The sequence below is a fragment of the Panicum virgatum genome, chromosome 9K (assembly GCF_016808335.1).
Source record: "Panicum virgatum strain AP13 chromosome 9K, P.virgatum_v5, whole genome shotgun sequence".
Taxonomy (NCBI): Eukaryota; Viridiplantae; Streptophyta; class Magnoliopsida; order Poales; family Poaceae; genus Panicum; species Panicum virgatum.
The window spans coordinates 66,258,834-66,278,969 of NC_053144.1; the positions used below are offsets into that span (position 1 = coordinate 66,258,834).

Here is a 20,136-nt window from a genome sequence, read left to right on the forward strand (position 1 = left end):
AGCTGTAGCAGAATCGGACATCCTGTAAGAATTGCATTGTGCTTATTTTACACCGATGCCTTGCAGAGGCCACGGTACGTGGCTACAAGTACCATTGAACCCCAACTGTATTGAGGCATTTCCTCCACATCTGCCTCTGCGATCTCCTGTGCGTAAGGCACAATCACCCTATCCGCATAGGCCCCGTGTGAGTTGTTGAACATTATGTATCCAAACAACCACAACAGGTATGTCTCAAGGGATCGAGTGACGCTATCCTCATCAGCATCATGTGCCAAATTGTCGGGCTGCATAGAAAAAATGAACATTTATGAGTACGAGATCAATTATAAAATAAAACCATAACTGCACTAGTCAAAAGCATAACTCTAACATTAATCATAACAAAACAAGGTATGTACCTGGATGTAACACCCCTGTGTTAATCATGCTCGCTAATCACAATTTATCTCGCTAATCGTGGATTCAATTCGTCATTAGCGCTAATCGCGTTCGCTTAGTAAACATCTACTTAGCCGTTTTCGATCTCGTTTTTGTCATCGATTCGAGCTCCAAATCAACTTCCGCCCAAAACAAAAGTTGTAGATCTTCTTTTCCTCTACAACTTTTATTTTAGCCAAATTTCATGTTTCCATATCAAAATTTGAGTTCTAGCGGGTCAAACTGGAGTCAAAATCTTTCAAACGGGTCAACAGTGAGAGCTCCAGCGTTTTCACTGTTTTGCCCATACCGAGACCGGCGACCGTCGACGCCGGCGAGCTCCTCCACGCATCGCTCATCCCGGCGTTCCTCGGCGTCTGGGCGCCGCCCTTATCCTCTCGCGAGCACGGGAACCTTCTCCTCCCTTCCAGCCCTTCTCCTTCCTCGGAGCTAGGTCGAGCTCGAGCGAGCAGAGACGAGTTCGAGCCGTCGTCGTTCGTTGCACCGGCCAAAGCTCACCGCCCCACCTCGATTCTTCGCGCTCCAAACTGCTGCACCTCGCCCCGAAGCTCGTCCATCCCTCCACGAACGCGACCGTGCCCTACCCCGGCCGAAATCGAGCTGCAGACGCCGTCCGCCATCGCCGTCGTCGCCGAGCTCCGCCACTCTCCGCCGATGACCCTACTCCGGCCTTCCTTCGCGCAAAACGAACCCCCGGTGAGCTTTCCCGTGGCCTAATCCTACTCCCCGACCCCTTCCCCAATCGATTTCGGCGCCGCCGCCGTCGAATCACCGCCGCGCCGCCGCGAATGCACCGCCCGCCGTGCGCGCACGCCGCCAGCCCCCCTGCGTCTCCCCGTGCGCCACCTCCGTGCGCCCTAGGGCCGCCTGGACTTCCTGGTGCTCGCGCCGCCCACCTCCGCCGTCGGCCGGCCCTTGCCAGATCGGAACGCCGCGAGCCGCCGCCGCCCTTGGCCGTGCACCGCTGCTCACCGCCGCGGAGCGCCTCTGCGCCTCCCCGCGAGCCACCGCCGCGCGCCAGGGAGTCGCTCGGCCTCCCTGAGCCCCGCACCACCCCGTCCGCTGCCAGCCGACCCCGCCGCCAGCGGGGAACGCCCGCGCCGCGCCGCCCCGCCCCACCCCTGTCTCGGTGCCGCCACGGAACGCCGCGCGCCCCCCTTCTTTGCGCCTCCCCGCGGGCCGCCGGCCGCCCTGCACCCCCGGCCGCCCCGGGCCGCCGGCCGCCCTGCACCCCCGGCCGCCCCGGGCCGCGGCTCGGCCCAGCCGCGCTGCCGGCTGGCCACCGCCGGTGGGGCGCCGCCGCGGGCTGCGCTGCCCAGAGCGCGCCGGCCTTGGCCGCGCGGGCGAAGCAGGGGAGTGGGGGGGGGGAGCAGCTGGGCCGGCGCCCACTGCGTGTGGGGCCCGGCTGTCAGCCCCCCTTTTATTTGTTTTTCATTTAGATTAATTTGGCTGAAAACTTCTATAATTTATAGAAAATCGCAGAGAAATCCTAAAAATGCAAACCCAATTTTGTTGGGGTTCTAAAACTGAGATATTTATAAGAAAAATACCCATGGTTGTCAAATGTCAGTTTTAGCCCTGCTAGAATTTACTTTTTGTTTGAGCTTGTCTATTTTATATCTGCAGTTCTATTGATCGAAAAATTCTGAAATTAATTTATTAGCCTCCTCTTATCATGTGTAGTCCTCTGTAAAATTTTCAGATGCATGGCCTATGTGCTTGGTTGTGGATCTGTTAGTGTTTGTTTTCCTTTTCTAGGGCTAAAAGAAATGTGTTTCTATATCAGTAAATGTTGGAAAAATTTGTGAGGCATGCTTTACTGCTTTCGCGTTGAGCTGGTTAATTTGTGTTGCTAGATCATGTATGCAAGTTAGGTTTTGCTTTTATTTTGCTCCTAGCTACTCTTTTCTTTATGTAATTGTTGTTAGTTGTTTATTTTCATGCGTGTGTAATCTCATCAAAGCAAGAATCTGTTTTAATCCCTGCTACCATATAGCACTGCATTGTTTTGAAATGCATCGCATCATAAGCACTCATGCATTGCACTGTGTTCTAATTGTTGCATGGCATATTTTATCCGTGTAGACGCCGCGAACGAAGCTGTCCACGAGCTAGTTGCTGAGCCGGTCCAGGAGACACGAGCAGGAGAGCAGCAGGAGGACGCCGTTGAGCCCGCTCTAGAGGTTTTCGTTAACCCCGCTGACTTGCAAGGCAAGCCCCGGAGCATAACCATAATTTAAATTATTCAATGTTTATTTAAGTATTGTGCATTTATGTTCTAGGAGTTGAATGGAACCATAGTATGCATGTTTTCCCTAGGTACCGTGGGCCTATACTAGTATGCAGGTGTCGATAGAAATGCTTTGCTAAATAGGATTTCGGTAGAAGTCGAGTGATTACTGTCACTCGCGAGTTTAGGATCTTGATCCCTTAGCTTTGGCTTTGATTTGAGTTGATGAGTAAAGGGAATTGGAGACCGGGTGGAAATGAGTAGGAGTATTGCTATGGATTAGATGAGAAAATGAACTTCCGCCTGTGTCGATTGAGGACCGTACCGTTGTTGGCCCTGATGACCGAGTTTGAACAGTACTAACCACATGCCGGAAGTAGGAGGTAGTCGAAACCGGTAAGCTAATTGCCTGATTTGCAACGATACTTTGAATCGCGACCTGCTACTCTGGAAGTGGAATGATGACGGGTGTTGGATAGTATGTCGCCTCCGGGTTCTCTGGGAGTTCGCCGTGAGGGACCCTTCACTCGGGTTTTGGCAGGCGTGATTCAGACGTCGGGGTGATGATGGGAACAGTTGACGTGTGTGGCCCGACGGGGTTTACACATGTCGTGTGAGTTAGGTCCACCTTGCAAGGTTAAATCGGATCGATTCGCCGTCTCTCTCGGTTAAGAGAACCTTGGTCACTGCGTCACATCGTAGTAAGAAGTGGAATAAGTATTGAAGGTAGCGATGGAATGTTGTACCTGTTGTTTTGAAGACTTTAATCTGATCTACCATGTGTGCTCTAGATGTTAGGCGAATATAGTTAATACTCGCTGTACTAAATGGAGCTAAAATATTGAAAGTAAGGACTCACTGCTAGTAGCCTTTCAGCAAAAGAACTCCAAAGCCAAAAAGCTTTGCATGTCTAGGTAATGGGCTAAGTATACCCAAAGTCGGGTAAGCCTTGATGAGTATTAGCATACTCAGGGTTGTCGTTGTAATCCTTTTTAGCAGGTTGTGTTCCCGCTGACTTCGAGGAGGTATGTGCGTCCTAGATTGGACAGCCGCTTCCTCCGGGTTGGACCGTCGAGTGGGCCCCGTCTTCCCCGTGAAGATCGAGCAGGTTGGCATCACATCGGTGGGCAGGATGTGGAGCTCACCTTGTATCGTCATCGTAGTTATCGTATTGTTTTTCGAACTCAGTTTTAACCTTCCGCTGTGCTTTTGAACTCTGTCGTTTGTATTCGAACCTTTTATGTAAAACCTGTATTGTAAATTAATTTGAAGACTTCTGTGTGCTGGTATTACCTGTGCTCGTCTTCGTACGGGTCTAAGTGCAATTGTGATCCTGGAGTACAGTAGTTTAATCGGGATTTTACCCAACAGCCTGTCAGGTTACACCGTTTTAAGTGCACAATAACTTGATTAAGCATTAAGATGATGGTTAGTGCATTTAAGTCGGTTTAATTTGGACGGTGCTGCTACACTTGAACTGCAGGATCCATGACTTGGCAGGCCCTGTTGATTTTGGGTGCTCCTCTACATCAATCGCGATGTCAATATTTGCAAAACGGTCTTCTAGATCGTCCAACCACGTAGGCGGGACAACGCAAGGCCCTACGGCATCCCCACTGATAGGAAGACCCAGCAGCATCGCAATGTCCTGTAGGGTCGGTGTCATCTCCCCACAAGGGAGGTGGAAGGTGTGTGTCTCAGGCCTCCATCTATCAACCAGAGCCGTCCCTGTCCAGCTTTACTGAACCACTCTCAGCAAGACGACCTATAGTAAGAAGACCAGCCTCACTCAACCAGAAAAATAGAACGATCAAAGGTAAGTACATTATGTACGAAACGTATACGAAACAAACGTATTCTTAGAAACATAATCCGACGACATATCACCTGGGCACCCATCGTGGGTCAACAGGAATAAACTTCGCTGGTGGACGTGGACGCAGCACGTTAAGTTTCACGCGCTGAACCACTGAAAGGAAGGACCGGTGCGACGAGTCTATGACTCCGTCAAGTAGAGCTGGCGTATCTTCGGCCATACCTAACAAAAAAATATAAGTTTTCTGCATTTTCTACAATTTATCTGAAATTTTCATATAATTTTTCTAGCATTTTCTAGCATTTCCTACAATTTTTGTATATTTAATTTTTATAAATATTTTTTCTAACATTTTCTACAATTTTTCTGCATTTTCTACAATTTATCTAAAATTTTCATAAACTTTTCTAGCATTTTCTACAATTTTTGTACAATACATTTTTATAAATATATTTTTCTAATTTTTTCTGTATTTTCTACTATTTATATGAATATTTCATATACTTTTCTAGCATTTTCTACAATTTCTGACTATTTTTCCGAAATTTTTTCTCGTATTAAACAACTAATCAATACCATAAAATTGGTTGGTAAACCTAATTGGTTTTTCTAAAAACTAATCTTAATTCTACCTAAATCATATTAAAAACATTACCTAAATCGCTAAAATATCATTACTGCTGCATACACTAATTATAGAATTAAACATACAAAAAATTTAGATTGAGAAAATTGAGAAATATTTATTACCTGCGGTTCGGATCCAATATCCGGTAGGGCTTCGCCGTTACAACTCCGTCCCTAGACCTGGGCATTCGGTTAGTACCGAACCGATCGGTTCGGTTCCTCGGTTCTCACAGAAGTTCGGTTCCCAAAAAACAGGAACCGATCGGTACTTTATATAGTTAAGAACCGAGCAAATTCGGTTCTCGGTTCTTCGGTTCGGTTCTCGGTTCTAACCGAGGAACCGAAATCTCAGAAGACGGAAGACGGTTGGGGACGAGCGCCGGCCGGAGCTGGGAAAGGCACTCCGCCACGCCGGACAGGGTAGCCGGGCAGGGGCGGGCCTGCGGCAGAGGTGGCAGGGGCCGAGGCAGGGGTGGCCGGACACCAGCCGGCAGCCGTGACGCGCTCGCAGAGTCGCAGGAGGGCGGGCGTCGGACGCGGGCGGGGCGCCGCCGCGCCGGGGGCAGCTTGGCGGCTGGCGGCCGGACGCGGAGTCGCTTGGTCGGGTGGGAAAGAATCAGGGGGACCGTGCTCTCGGAGACGCCGAGCGCCAAGCCGAGGCCCGAGCCCAAGCCCGTCGCCAATGCCGTCCCCGACGCGGAGGAGCGAGGAGCGGAGAAGGCGAAGAAGCAGGAGTACAGCACCGACGCCGCGGTGAGCGACCTCGGCAGCTGCGTGTCGCTCTCGCTCGCCACCGACGAGCTGTCAGAGGCGGCTTCGGAGTCGTCGGCCGCGACCAGCTCGGTGGCCGGGCCGGAGCGGTCGCCCGGGAGGAAGCCGTCGGCCAGGAGGCGCCCGGTCTCCGCCGATCTGGGGCCCGCGCGTCGGGACCGCGCCGCGGCGGCCTCCTACGGCGTCCGCTCACGCAGCGCGCGGGCCTCGCCGTCCCCGCCTCCGCCGCGGCACGTGCCCCGGGACCGCTCCGTGAGTCGGTCGCCGTCGCCCGCGGCGAAGCGGCCGTCGACGGAGCACCGTCGCGCCGCCAGCCCAGCCGCGCCCGCGCAGCGGAAGCCGCCTGTCCCGGCAAGGCCGTCCGGTCGCGTGTCGCCGCGGCGCGCCCAGGAGCCGCCGCCTCCTCCCGCCTCGCCACCGCCGCCCTCGCAGCCGGAAGACGACGACGTCACCGTGTCAAGTGATGAGCACAGCGCCCCGGAGTGGGGGAGGCCGGGAGGGCGGAGGGGATCTGAGGATGAGGATGGGGTGGTAGGGTTTGTATTGGGCCGACTTGAGCCTTTCCCAGCTGGGCTAATTTGGGATTTGGCATAGGGGTTCGGTTCTTCGGGTAACCGAAGTCAAGAACCGAAGTTACCGAGGAATTTCGGTTCCTCAGAACGTGGAACCGAAGTAGAACCGAAATTTCTCGGTTCCGGTTTTTTCGGTTCCGGTACTCGGTTCTTTCGGTTCGGTACTCGGTTCTCGGTTATATTTGCCCAGCCCGATCCGTCTCTCACCCCTCCTCTCTCCCTCCCCCTCTCTTGATGTCGTGGGAAGCAAATGAGGGGGAGGGGGGAGAGAAGCCTTTTATATAGTGCGGGGGGCGGCAGGCTCCCGCCAAAGGCCTCCGCGCAAATAAAAATTATTTTTATTTACAAATAAGTCCCTGCCGCCCCGGCAGGCCCCTAACTGTAAATTGTAAATTGTGAAATCGAAAATATATTTTTGTAAAAAAAATATTTTTGAAAAATATAAAAATAAAAACGAGATGCCGGGCGGTAGGGGAAGATTTTTTAGCACAAGAAATGGCCTTTGTGGGCTGCTAGAGGGTGCCGCCGCCGCACGCCCGTTGCTGCCCAGCCGCCTCTCGTCTTCCCCTCCCCAATTCCCCATTATTCTATTCCCGGGATTCCTTCCTCCCCCCATGTTGCTGCGGGACGAGGCTCCGCTGCAGTTACGTCCCCCGCAGTTGAGTCACTGCGTGTGGGGCCTGCACGCAGTGGGGCCCACGTGGCAGTGACCCAACTGCAGGGGACGTTACTGCAGCGGATCCGGTTCCGTTGCTGCGATTGCGACTGCGGCCCGCCCCCACCCACCGCCTCCTCCCTGCTTCTCCTCCTCGCTTCGCTTCCGAGCAAGCTTTCGAGCGCGCGGCGACCGCAGCAGGGGTTCGGGAGACGGGGCCGGGTCATGGGAAAGTACATGCGCAAGGGCAAGGTGTCCGGGGAGGTCGCCGTCATGGAGGTTCCCGGCGGCGCGCTGCTCGGCGTCCGCACGCGCTCCCGCACGCTAGCGCTGCAGCGGGCGCAGAGGCCGCCGGACAAGGGGGAGGCGGACGACGCCGCCGGGGAGTACCTCGAGCTCCGGAGCCGGAGGCTCGAGAAGCCGCACAAGGAGCGGGCGGCGGCGCCCGCGCCCAAGAGGGGCGCCGCTAGGAAGGCCGCCGCCGCGGCGTCGCCCGTGCTGGCCGAGGACGAGGTCGAGGCGTCCTTCGGGGAGAACGTGCTCGACTGCGATGCCATGGAAAGGTGAGATTTTTCGCCCTCCTCTGTTCCGGTCCTCAACCCTCTGTTCCTTCGCCGCGAGGGGGGTTCGTTAGGGTTTGCGCTATCTTCTCGATTCCAGTCCATTAGCGCCGCCACGGGTGCCTAGTGCTTCGAATTTGCAGTTGAATGATGGAACCGTTTGGCGCCCAATTCAATTTTTTTCGTTTTTCCTCCCATTATCCTTTCCGCTGTGTGCAATGTTCTGTTGTATCCTTGGGACAACTTGTCGGTCTAGAGGTCCACTCTTTGGCTGAAATTGAGCCTCCTGCATTCATATCTGCTGCCAAAAATCACTTGGACTCGGTAATCCTGTTTAGCTTAAAAGAATCTCTATCTTATTTTAGTGAAACCTAGACATAAAAGATGCACTTTTTTGCTCAAATGAACAAGTAATCATCAATTAGTTGCATGTCAAATCCTTGGATTCTTGCACCCAGTCCAAACTAAAGCTGCCTTCTTAGTAGAGTATCACTAGTGGCCGTTGATTAGTCTCCCCCACAGCTTCTTTCAAAAAAAAAAAAAAGTCTCCCCCAAAGCCGCAGGGGAAAAGTTGCCTCCTTTCCCCTGGTTCTCTCCCCTTCCCTACACACGCAGCCCTTCGTTCTCAGGCATTTGCCCTTGTGTTACCTAGTTGGATCTCGGTTAGTGGTGGGGTTCGGCAGTGACCCTCCCAATCCTTTGCCAATCAAAGGCCCTTTTACAAGAAATTTCAATCGCCGGAGAGGCAGCACAAATCTCGCTTCAAGATCCCATTTCGTGCACTTCTGCTCACTTGCCACTGTTTTGTGTCTGGAGGACAACTAAACGGCCTGCCATTGGCAAGCAGCTCATCATTAGCCGTGTACCAGTCTAGCAGTGTCACCACCATTGAATACCTCCTGCTTGTTAGCTGCCTGGGATCATTGGCCCTTGGGATGGACCACCCTTTTTGAAATGCAAACATGAAATGGAGTTTTCCCTCCATTTCTATTCTGGTGTTTCAACCACTATACTTCTTTGGAAATTTGTCTAGCGCGAGTCCATCAAGGGAAGAAAGAAAGATAAGACTTCTTTCTGGTATCTACTGTGCAGTGTGGTGCTCTGGGTTCTATAACTGTTTCAAAAAAAAAGTAGAGTGTCATGAGATGTGTTACACATTGGCATATTCTTGTGCATCGGCCCACATTGGCATCAAAGCCCATCCATCAATCCCTCATCTCGTTTTCCATGCTTGATATCTCATGAAACAATCTTCCTTGCTTCAAAAGAACAGAAAGAAAAGCAAGGTGTCACACAAATCTTAGCCCATGCTTTGTACAGCTTTTTACTTATTTTTATTAATATTAATATACTACCACAGTGGGGGTCTCCCCTGCTGTACAGTTCAAAAAAAAATCTTAGCCCAGATTATTGTAATACCCTGATAGTGTGGTCTAACAAATTGGGAACCAATCCATATTCGTATTGTCACATCCATCCCCATTTATCACAAATAGCTGCTCAAATTGAAACTAAAAGGAGGACTGGAGGAGTATGGGGTCTGTGAGGTCACCATGAACAGCCTAGTAGGTTTAATGCGGGTGGCGCAACAAGTAGAGGTGCAGGCGGAGAGGCAGGGCCCTGTGATGGAAAAACCGTTAGTGTTGATGATAGGTCGATGGCGGTGGCTGGGGAACTCGACTACAGTGAACTTCTCTAGATCTGGTGCGTAGAGGAGAGAGGCAGAATCCTAACGGACTCTCAGGCCTGACCATAATAGTGGGTAGACCCAAAGCTTTGGCAGGCCCATATATCTGAAGGAGTAACCGTGAAAGCAAGAAACAACATGGTTACTTCGATACGCTTTTAAAGTCATTGTTAGCACCAGGACGGAGCAAAATGTAGACACGAGATCAAAAGCGCTACCAAGCAAGCAGATCTACATGACTATTTTGTTATAGTGTTAGGGATGGAGACATAGTTGAAGAGCAAATTTTGTTTGCCCATTAGTAAGGTTTGCAATAGTAGTTCACTATTACAATACTGAACTGTGACTCGAAGGACTGTGGTTTCTGAATAGTGTGTCTGTGATACTTGGCCTTGATGTCTGCTTCTGGGCAACCCCATGGGATTTCAATTTAGAAGTGAGAAAAAAAATTGTACATTGCAATGGTACTTGTGCATTTATGCCACTGTTTGTTTTTCTTTCGAGTTTTTTTACTCATGTCTCTTTTGGTTGCAGGAATACCAGAGAGACGACGCCTTGCAGTTTGATTAAGAACTCAGAGATGATAAGCACCCCAGGATCCACAACTAAAAGCAAAATAAGCAGCTCGATGACTTCCCGTCGCAGAATGGAAACCTCAATCTGCCGTTTCATACCGAATTCACTTGAGATGGAAGAGTTCTTCGCAGCGGCTGAACAACATGAGCAGCATACCTTCAGGGAGAAGTACGTCTGGCTTCCCTCTATGACTTGAACATTCTGTTAATTTTTGCATTGGCTGACATTGAACTGCAATATTGTTCTGATCAGGTATAACTTCTGTCCTGTGAACGACAGCCCTCTTCCTGGCCGGTATGAATGGACGAGGCTAGGCTGCTAGATTTTCAGCACAAGAGCTTCATTGATCTGATATGTCTACAGAAATGACTAGTGCCGTGGCCGTGGCGCAACCAACTGGATTGCATTAGCCTCCTTGTCTGTTGTAAAAATTAGATTAATTAGCCTGTAGCTGAATGATCTTGTGTAACGAACAGGTGCAGCGCTGACATACACCCAGATCCCCAACCTTACTGTAATTTAACTGGTCAACGCTCATGCTGTAACCGAACCATCTCATGTAGTGTACTGTAGGCCTAATCATCTGTGCCTAGTCCTTGAACCAAATTAATGAATTAGAGTTATCTTTGCATGACATTTTCCTGATGTTTTCAGCTGTTGCCTGTCACATGGCAAACTCATGCTCTGGTCTGAAAATTTGGCATTTGCGCCAGTTGAACGTGGAGGTCCGTCATGTTGAAAGGCCATGTCATGATGGACTTGCATTCGCAGTATTCGTGATACTCCTTTTGAACCACGAGCTGGTTTGGGTTCCATTGGGAGTTCGATCTTGTGGCGTGAGTCAAGACACTGTAGTTTCCTTCGAGTGGTCACTGGATGATGCCATGGTGGTCTTACTTGGAGAGACCGATGCATCAGTAGTGATGAATCATTTTGGAATGTTGCCATGGTGGTCATCGAGGAATTTGTGCTGCCTGCTCTTTCACCTTTCATACAAACGTCCTTTTTCACTTCATCTTTGCCGCTTTCCCGTTTAATCAAAGATATATTCCTGCATCGCTGCCTGGAATTGGTGCTGGTTATGGTTAACCTGTTCTTAGTGGCTAAGGCAACTGGTTTTCACAAAAAAAAAAGGTTGATGCAACAGATTACTAAAACATTTACTCATCTGTTTTGCGAGAAAGAAAGTACTACAAATATATTGTGGTCCAAACATGTATTTAACCATTTTAAAGAAGACAACTGGTGAAACCATCTATAAATACTTTTTATACAAAAAGACACTTCTTCCGATCTCTGCATGAATCTTCCGATATGAAGCATTTTCTTCTTCTTCGTGCCAACATCTACCTAATCACGAGAAGCAATACAAAATTGTTGGACCGGTCGGTACAAGAGCATGCACTTTCGGTTCAGCTCCCCTCAACAGGTCCGAATCATTTTCTTCGTGTTCGAGCACACTATTGTCTCTGCTGGACAGACCAAGTGGCCAATAAAATTAGGTTCAGACGTTTCAATCTGACGCTTTAGAAACTCATGACACATTGACACCGTACATGCGTTCATCACATGGATTGCTGTGTCGTCCTAGTTTATCCTTTGGTCTTGGAACGGACACTCGAGTCAGAGAGGAAGCCACCAGTCTCTGAATTCTGAATCATCGCGGCAGTTCGTGCTGGTACTGAATCCTTGTTACTTTCCGGGCTTCCGTTTGTGCTGTGTCTAAATGACGAGAGATTAGGTCCGGTTCTGGTCGTCCTAAAGGTGGTTTACTTTTGGAATCGATCAAAGAAATGTGTGATCATGCGTGTCTAACCAAACCATTTTGTGTTTGATTAGTACGATGACGTCGATACTATGAAGACAAAGCTTTGGGGGGTTGAAAATGCTGCCATCAGCAGTAGTACTGAAAGAAAACTGCAGCTCAACTCCCTCTCGAGGTTGTGTGCGATGAGAAACAATATTTGCTAGTGAAAACTGCAGTGGCTGCGCAGTATTAATACTGCACAATACCCCAAACTGGAGATCCATGGAGCGAGAACACTGCTGATTCCGTTGGAAACAAAGATGCCGTCGCTATACGGTGCATAGTTGTATACCTAGTTTAGTTAGCCGAATGACCTCACCTGTGATCTGATCGTATCACTGGTGGTACTGAATAGCATCGCGCATCGCATCATGTCCTCTTCAGAAACAAAAACAAGGATCCCATCCCACATGGCGTGCCCTTGCTCGATCGCGTCTCGGCACTGTTCCGCTGATCAGATCAGACGACGCGTCCATACACCATACATGCATTCCACTGAGATTTTTCGGGACCATACCGGCTACCAACATTTTTCGCCGACGGCCCGGCCGACGCCTCCTCCTCGTCCTGGCACAGCCGCACAGGGGAGACAGGGGGGTAGCCCAGTGGGCAATTTTGACATGTGCTGTGACTTGATCGATCCGGGAGAGGCGAGCAGGACCAGCCGAGGGCGTCACGAATGAGAATGACACGGCGCGACGGTCAAGTTAAGCTCTCGATCCGTCTCCCCGCGCTCGAGCAGCCTAGCTGCTGGTGATGCAAAAGCACTCGAAGCAGGGCCGCCATGTGCGAACTGTCCCCTGCAGGAGGCAATGCGGCCTCCTCAGATCGGCAGCGAGCAACGAGCAGGCATGCAAGGTCTGGCGCCTCATCTCGTGGTCGCCGCTATCAGCTCGAGCATTTCGAGGAGCGTGGTCCTTGGGGTAATGCAGAGCAGATCTCTGAGGGTTCAGTTCAGTTCAGGCCCCCATGAAACCTCATTCAGGGCTAGGGCTGCTTCAATCTGCTCCACGCTTGCAAAAGCATAGAAGGGATCAGGGTGACACTGTCTCAAACTCGGCTGCCAGCAAGCGATGAGAATGGCAGGACAATGCAAACCCGAGCAAGAGGCTGGTCAACTCGGTTGCCTTTGCCGGTCCCATGCCGTGGAGAGAAGACATGAGGCATCCCGGAACAGAGCAGGCCCCGGGGGCGTGGCCGCGGACACCGCTTTTGGTGACGCGATTGCGCTGGAAACACACGCAAGTGCTGAGGCCCGGCGCAAGGGGACAGGCGGCACAGGACAAGGAGAAGCCAACAGGAGGTTACAGCGGTGTTAGCAGCAAAGGATTCTTCAGAAACGGACGGCATGCTGATGCCGCCCGTTCGCGGACACTGTCAAAGCGCCAACCATCAAAGAACCACCCGAACCAACTTGCCAAAGTGGTCACTGGCTTCTGCTGCAATGGATCCATTCCTACTGCCTGCCATAGGGTATTCAGTAGTAGTATACTAGTAGCACGCGACATCTGACTTTATGCAGATCCTGAGATCATGTGCATCATCAACATCATGGATGCATCTCACATGCAGATACTTGTACAGTAAGATCAGTGGAGTAAACAAAGGTCAAAGTGATCCTAGAGAGTCTGGTGTCTGGAGAAGTGTGCTAGTCTGATGAATCTTTCTGCATAAAAACCCTCAATGGTCAAGAAAAAGTAGATTTGTGTTTCAGAATTCGTGAATCCATAGGACTGGGATCCAAAGTGGGTTAAAAATTTTGCCATCATTATTTTTGGGTAATCAGATACATATATGTACATGCACGATCATGGATGCCACGCTCACTCACAAGTTACAAAAGGAAGACAGATCGACAAATACGAAGCTACAAAGCTCCCTCTCTCTACGCAGACTATGTATGTTACACAAGCAAACGCCTGAATAGATCTTGAACTCGATCACTTGCCGGCGGCGATGGCGGCGCCGTACGACCGGCTCCTCCTGACCTCCTCCGGCGGGATGAAGGCGTCCGGCCCCAGGCCCGGCACGTTGAACGCCACGTCGTCGATGGTCCACGACTCCTCCATCCGCGTGACCACGCGCGCGGCGCGCACGCCGACGCCGAACCGGGCCAGGTGCGCCGTCGACGTGCCGGCGTGCGCGACGGCCACGCCGCCGCCGTCCGCGGCGCGGTAGTCGGACATGGCCGACGCGATGGTGGTCTCCCAGTACATGGCGGGCGCGCCGGGGGACTGGATCCGGGTCAGCTGCGAGTCCTCCAGCCGCGCCAGGAGGCCGCTGCGCTGGCTGAAGAACCCCGTCAGCCCGTGCCGGATCACCTCCGCGGTGCCGTCGCTCCAGCTCGAAAGCACCGACGGCCCGACGTCGAGGCGCAGCACGAAGCAGTCCTCGCCGTCCACCTGCTTCTCGCCGGCGTGCTCGGCCGTCGAGAAGATGGACGCGATCGTCACTGGGTCCAGGCCCTGCATGCACCAAGAATCGATCGCTTTATTTACTGCCAGTGAACATGTAAATAAATGATCAGAATCTTGGCAACCTCGCTGAGTGTAAATCTGCAAGACTTTTTTTCCCTTGGTGAATTCTGACAACTTGAAAAATAGTACATGCGCGCGCGCCCACATGGATGCAGCGAAAACACAGTGGAAAAACGCATTTGACAGCAAAGGAGCAAATGAGCAGACAGATAAATCTCCTTGACTTGTTGGCACACATGTGTTTGGTGCTTTAGGACCACCAGTGCTAGCAAATTTCAGAAGGGCAGATCAGATTCTCCAAGAAAATGGTAATCTAAAGAGTGCCCAAGCCCAAGTGCATATGTGCTTTTGGTCTGAAATTCTGTATCAGATAATTCTAAAACGGGGAAACTTTCTCAGAACTTTCAGCTACTGCCATCGAGGACAATGAAACATGAAACAGCTAAGTGGGAACTGGCAGTGCATTCCCTGCATCAGGGTTTAGGTAAGAACATGTCAGTACGCCATAATTTATTGGAATGGGACAGAGGACACTGCTGATATAATGACGCAGTACTGCTAAACAAAGCACCGTTGCTTAAAATTCTCTACGATAGTACGAACAGCTAAGAGCCTCAAACATAGGCGATGCATCCGTACAAGCCTCCAGCGTTAATACATTTTGATGTAGCTAGGATACTAACTACATTTGTTATCCATTTCCACGGGGATTGGTCGACACTTAACGGTACTCAAGAAGACTGAACAAATTGTATGCTTTGAGTAGCCCACAGAGTCATAATATGCTCGCTTGAGCTGTTCTTATTATCAAATTGGCCGAATGGTAGACCCTAAAACAACGACTCGAACAATAAACTAGTGTGTAGGCCTCATCAATCCAAAGTTCAAACAGTTAGGCTTGATCAGATGTAACCTACTCTGCAGAATTTTATTAGAACGTTTGGTAGCATCAAGATCATGAGAATCAGAACATGACCTCAGCACCCAATTTTCCTATTGCAAACTATAGTTGGATATGGTTTAGCTTTGCTAGAAATACCAACTGATTGCCTTAAGTAAAGAGGGTCAATGGGTCTAACCAAATAAAGCACAAAATCTGGAGCTTATTTCCTTTCAGAGTGTTAGGAACACTGTTTCACTATCCACAGATTTCCCCAAATAAGAAATACCGATGCATTTCCGTAGACAGACGACTTGTATATTCTCCTTGCAAACAAGTTTTTCAGAAAAACATAGAATTTTTTTCGTCAACTCCCATCCTCACACTGACATACACACCCCTAATGTACGTTCAGTAAGAACCTATATACTAAAGAGGCTCCACAGTCCACTAGCCAAGTTGATCGGGATAAGCCTAAACAAAAGCACCCAATCCAAGTTAATGATGAAACCAAGCTCAGTGTCAAACAAACATTCAGACATCTCACACTAGGCTGATTAAGCTCTTTATAAAAAGAGTATCCTGCGGACAGAGATATTCTTATTCCAGCCCCATGTGATGGATGCAGATTAAATGCAGGCTAATCTCACACTACCTACTGCTAATCGTCTCTCCCCAGGTCAAGCATAGACAGTTTGGACTTCAGTTCTCAGGCTCTCCGCTCTCCTGCGGAGCAGTGCTCAAACGAAGGAGAGCAGAGCATGAGGCAATCATGACATCAACAGTGTGGCATCCTGCAGATCCCAAAATAACAACTGTGCAAGTGCAGAGCCCATACACGAGATACATCCAATCCAAGTGCTCTTTTTAACAAAGATTCATCGCATTCGCATCGAGTGGTTTTGTTTAAGGGATCTTCTCTTTTTTTTTCTATCATGTACTGCAAAGCGAAAGGGCGTGCGCAAAAGCAGGAGGCTATTCGATCGATGGCATGCGAAAGCAGAGGAAAGCCAGCAATGGTGCCGGTGGGCCCCGCCTGTCATGACTCCTGGGCCGCCAGGCTAGCTCGCAGCAGTAACGCTGTGCATGCGAGGCATGCCCATGGCGATCGGCAAAGCGACGAGGCGGCAAAGAAAGGGCGAACGGAAGAAAAAGGAACATGGCATCACGATGCAAAACAAGAGATGCCATGCCAGTGGGGGCAGGGCAGGGGAGCGCCATGATGCCAACCTGGAGCGCGCGCCGGAGTGGGCGGGAGCCGCCGCGCGCGGCGTGGGCGCCGAGCCAGGGCGTGCGGCGCCAGGCGACGCGGCCGTCGCTGCCCGCCGCGACGCCCTGCCCGGCCACGGGCATCTCGACGAGCCACATGCTGGGCGCGAGCTGCCACAGCACGAAGCTTCCCTCGTGGGCGCGCCCGCCGCCGCCGCCGCCGGGCTCCTGCAGCATCGACAGGCGCACCCGCCCCGACGCGTACATGCTCTTGACGGCGCCGTCCTCGAGCTTGCCGCACCCCGTCGTGGCCCTGAACTGCTCGATGATGTACTGCGCCGACGACGCCACCTGCACGGCCACACACGCGCATCGCTCCTCCATCATTCCATTCCAAGCAAAGCAAACCAAACGCGCGGGAAGGTTAGCTGTTGATGGCGGCGTGCGGGCGTGGTCGACGTACGTGGCGGGGAAGGCGCGGGAGGAGCGGGACGGGGGAGAGGGGACAGGCGAGCACGGAGAGGAGCACGCGGAGGTCGGCGGCCGGGCGGGCGTCGTCCCCGGCGGCGCCCCCGGAGAGGAGGCGCGCCCACCGGTGCAGCGCAGCGTGGAGGCCCGAGCGCCGGCGCTCCGCCTCCTCCTCCCCGCCGCCGGGCTCCTCCGCCAGCGGCTCCAGCGCCACCCTCGATCTCATCTCGCTCGCTGGCGGCTGGCTCCGGCCCGTGCGTAGCTTCTGTGTCAGACTGCCGCGCGTGTCCGCTGCTGCTGCTGCTTCTCGTTATAAGAGGGAGGAGAGGAGGCCACACAGGCGGTTCACCTCGCGGGCGCGTGCGCGAGCTGCCTAACGGTAGGTTTGACTGATCCGTGGGCCCGAGCTGCCGGTGGGTCCGCGGTGTCAGTGGAGGCGCTGGGCCCGGCGCCCGTGTGGAGTGCGGGGAAAGGGTGGGAGGGTGGAGCGTTCAAGGGAGGCAAGAAGAGGAGGGAAGGTTTGTTTTTTTTTATATGGGTTTGTTTTGGGTTGGGGAGCGGTCAAAATCTCGCTGCCGCTGGTGCCGTTGTTGGTGGCTGGCCGTGGCAGCTCAGCGTCCGCCTCAGCCGCCCCGCCCGCCGCCGGCCCTGCTTCCCAGCCAAGCCAAGTCTCCTTCCCTCCACCTCCAACGCCAGGTCGCCAGTTCTCTACCCTGCTGACACATCTCGTCCAATCCACGAATCACCACTACTCCATCATCAGCCTGTAAAATTTTCAAGTTCTTACCGGAACCGATCGAGCTGTTCCCAGTGAAACTTTCTGTTTTTTTTAGATTAAAAAGTGAAAATTTATGTTAAGGCACAGAAGCTCAGTTGCTTGCGGCCTCGCTCGCTGTCTATCGATCGCAGTGGAGTGGCGCGCACGCTTGGGTTTACGAGGTGGACGTGCGCGGGAGGAGCTTCCCTCCTCTCTGTTCTGGGGACAAGCCGGACAGGGGGATTTCGTTGATGTGCCCGGCCGGGCGGCCTCTTCTCCCTGGACGCGCACTGCATGGCTCAGGCCGGTACGGCTCCCCCCGTTAGCCGGCGGCCGCAAGCATCGATGGCGCAGCGCTTTCGGCCGCGCGCGCGATGGCGGGACGCGACGGCGACCCCGCAACCCCGCGCACGCAATGCAACCCTCGCGCGGGGAGGCGGAGGGGAGCCGCGGCCAGCATTGATGCCTGGGGTTCCCGGGGGCTCGCTGCAACGACGGAGCGACGGCGACGCGGCAACAAACCAGCACGAGAGCTTTTGGCTTGCCCAGCATGTATCTATGTATAGCTTGGCTTCTTCATCAATCCTGGACTAGAATCCAAGGTGATTTGTTTTCTTTTGCTCAGTCGCTTGTGCCTTTTCGGGTAATGGACACGGAAACCACACGCGGGATCAGGCTTCAGCTTGAAGGTTTTGCTTGCTGCGCCGGGACGTGTAATGCGTTTCTTGACTGGGGTCTGCTGCTGAATTCTGGAGGATCGTGTGCGTGTTTAATTTGTGTTTATATCTATATCCATCTACCTATCCGACTCCATCCATCGCTGTCTGAATCGGAGACAAAAGAATTCATGAGAAGTTCTCTGTCATGTTCAGCAGAGTATTGAATGATCGTGTGCAGTGTGGGGGGTGTCTCCCCTTCCCTACATCGCTGACGAGTCGTATCTCGCTTTAAACTCCTGCTGGCCTGTTCTGAACTCCCAATGATTTTTTTCTGAATTCCAGCAATGCAATGACAAGTGTACGATCTCAGGGGGACGTACAGGGCGCCCTTGCTCAAGGCCTGAGATGATGGTTGCGTGCTTTATTGCTGGGCTCAGGTGCTGCTGCTCCAAGCAGCAGTAAACAAGATTCATTTATTTATTTTTACAGCCTCGGTGTTCTTGCTTGCCACTGAATAGTACTTCAATGATACAGTACACCCAAACAAATTGCCCCTGCAGCTAGGATGAGCTATCCAAAACAAAAGCATCTGATTAATGTGGGATCTGATGAATGTTTAGTCAAATTAAGCTGCAGCTTATAGTACAAGGATGGATGACAACGATGTATTCAGCTACTTGCATTGTGCACCAAGCAAGTTCAACCAACGTAGTGGACGCAGAATATCAGTTTCCGGGTTACTGTCAGAATGATGGCACGGTAGCTGCCTTGGCCTGATCAACCACTGAAGTGACATAACGAAATTGCAATGGGCACAGTGCCTGTTCCTAGGAGGAGACAACATCGATGGATCGGAGACCGTGATGGCATGATCCGTGCGAGTTCAAGTCCGTCGCGAACTCACCGGAGGAGGGCATGTCCTTTTCATGCGATACAACTTGAGTGGCGTTTGGTCGGCAGGATCTGGAGAAGACCACAGAGGACTCAGTTGCACTTGCACATGCTTCAATGTGATTAAGGATGCAAAGTGTGTGACTGCGTCAGATAGCATGAGCCACAATGACACACTTGATGTTGTTGTGTTTTGGTTTACTGGGCAAGAAAATATTTGATACGGTTCTAGCTGGTGACTTGTGTTTGTGGCAAGCATGATCACTAGTAGCTTTGGCCTTTGGAGTGTCTCCTGGTTACTGTTTGCTGACAATTTGCTGGCTGGGTTGTGCTGGTGTACTTTCCTTGTCGTCACCGTTGGTATGCAGGTGCAGCAAAGAGGAGAAAAGGGGCGGAGATAGTTTCATCTAAAAAAATAAGGGGAAAAAAGAAAGCGGGCGGAGATAATATGGGCCATAGATAGGCCAACCGGGCCCAGGCTGAAAACAATAATGGGCCGAGCTAAAAAAAGCATGGGCCTCTAACTTCCTGGGCTCATGAACCAAATGTGTCTCTTCCTGCCGGACAGGAAGCAAAACGTCAGAGGCTCGGAGCGCAGCAGCTATATGTCGCGCGTGCTACAAAAGTTGATCCATCGCCTGAAGGAAATTAGCGTGAATTCGGCCCATTATTAAATTATGACCTATTGCCGTACATTTTTTCTTTTATTTATTAGAGCCCAATATGAGTCCGAGGCTCAAGTCTCCATGTTATACTGCAACTCCATATGCTGAATTACGCTATAAAGCTGCTCCATGTGTTGTGTTGCTGCCACTCGGTGCTGCAGTTAGGCAGGAGCTTATTTTTTTCGTTTCTGCTTTTTTTCCTGCGTTATTAGTGTTTCATTACTAGTGTTGTAGTTAGGTAGCTTGCTATTTCTTATTTTGCTTTCTTTTCTGCTTTTGTTTACTACGTTACTAGTTTCATTCCACCGTCCATTTTTTTCTTCGGTTACACTTTCTCTTTTATCCATTCTACAAATCTTTTGGGTCTTATTTCTTTTCCTTTTATTTA

At 51.5% G+C, this 20,136-nt stretch overlaps 3 protein-coding genes across 3 annotated transcripts; 2 read left to right on the forward strand and 1 right to left on the reverse strand.

Annotated features, from left to right (window-relative positions):
* Positions 1-55: 55 nt before the first annotated feature.
* LOC120648253 (serine/arginine repetitive matrix protein 1-like) lies at positions 56-6,479 on the forward strand. The gene is made up of 2 exons (XM_039924982.1): positions 56-74; positions 5,467-6,479. The coding sequence occupies exons 1-2, from the start codon at positions 56-58 to the stop codon at positions 6,477-6,479; spliced, it is 1,032 nt and encodes a 343-aa protein (XP_039780916.1).
* Positions 6,480-6,975: 496 nt separating this feature from the next.
* On the forward strand, positions 6,976-10,571 carry LOC120647193 (cyclin-dependent kinase inhibitor 5-like). The gene is made up of 4 exons (XM_039923867.1): positions 6,976-7,073; positions 7,207-7,675; positions 9,894-10,103; positions 10,188-10,571. Exons 2-4 carry the CDS (start codon positions 7,338-7,340, stop codon positions 10,255-10,257), a joined length of 618 nt encoding a protein of 205 aa, XP_039779801.1. The 5' UTR covers positions 6,976-7,073; positions 7,207-7,337; the 3' UTR covers positions 10,258-10,571.
* A 2,905-nt stretch (positions 10,572-13,476) lies between these two features.
* On the reverse strand, positions 13,477-17,185 carry LOC120647194. The gene is made up of 3 exons (XM_039923868.1): positions 16,772-17,185; positions 16,330-16,659; positions 13,477-14,207 (listed from the first exon to the last, which is right to left on the reverse strand). The coding sequence occupies exons 1-3, from the start codon at positions 17,000-17,002 to the stop codon at positions 13,683-13,685; spliced, it is 1,086 nt and encodes a 361-aa protein (XP_039779802.1). The 5' UTR covers positions 17,003-17,185; the 3' UTR covers positions 13,477-13,682.
* Between the last annotated feature and the right edge of the window lie 2,951 nt (positions 17,186-20,136).

Bases quoted from the DNA above. Each gene is read 5' to 3' on its own strand.
- LOC120647193 (XM_039923867.1), top strand. From the start codon at position 7,338: ATGGGAAAGTACATGCGCAAGGGCAAGGTGTCCGGGGAGGTCGCCGTC. The intron at 7,676-9,893 runs GTGAGATTTTTC...TTTTGGTTGCAG, and splicing joins GACTGCGATGCCATGGAAAG to GAATACCAGAGAGACGACGC. The intron at 10,104-10,187 runs GTACGTCTGGCT...TGTTCTGATCAG, and splicing joins CAGCATACCTTCAGGGAGAA to GTATAACTTCTGTCCTGTGA.
- LOC120647194 (XM_039923868.1), bottom strand. From the start codon at position 17,002: ATGAGATCGAGGGTGGCGCTGGAGCCGCTGGCGGAGGAGCCCGGCGGC. The intron at 16,660-16,771 runs GTACGTCGACCA...GTGGCCGTGCAG, and splicing joins TCCCGCGCCTTCCCCGCCAC to GTGGCGTCGTCGGCGCAGTA. The intron at 14,208-16,329 runs GTTGGCATCATG...TGGTGCATGCAG, and splicing joins CACTCCGGCGCGCGCTCCAG to GGCCTGGACCCAGTGACGAT.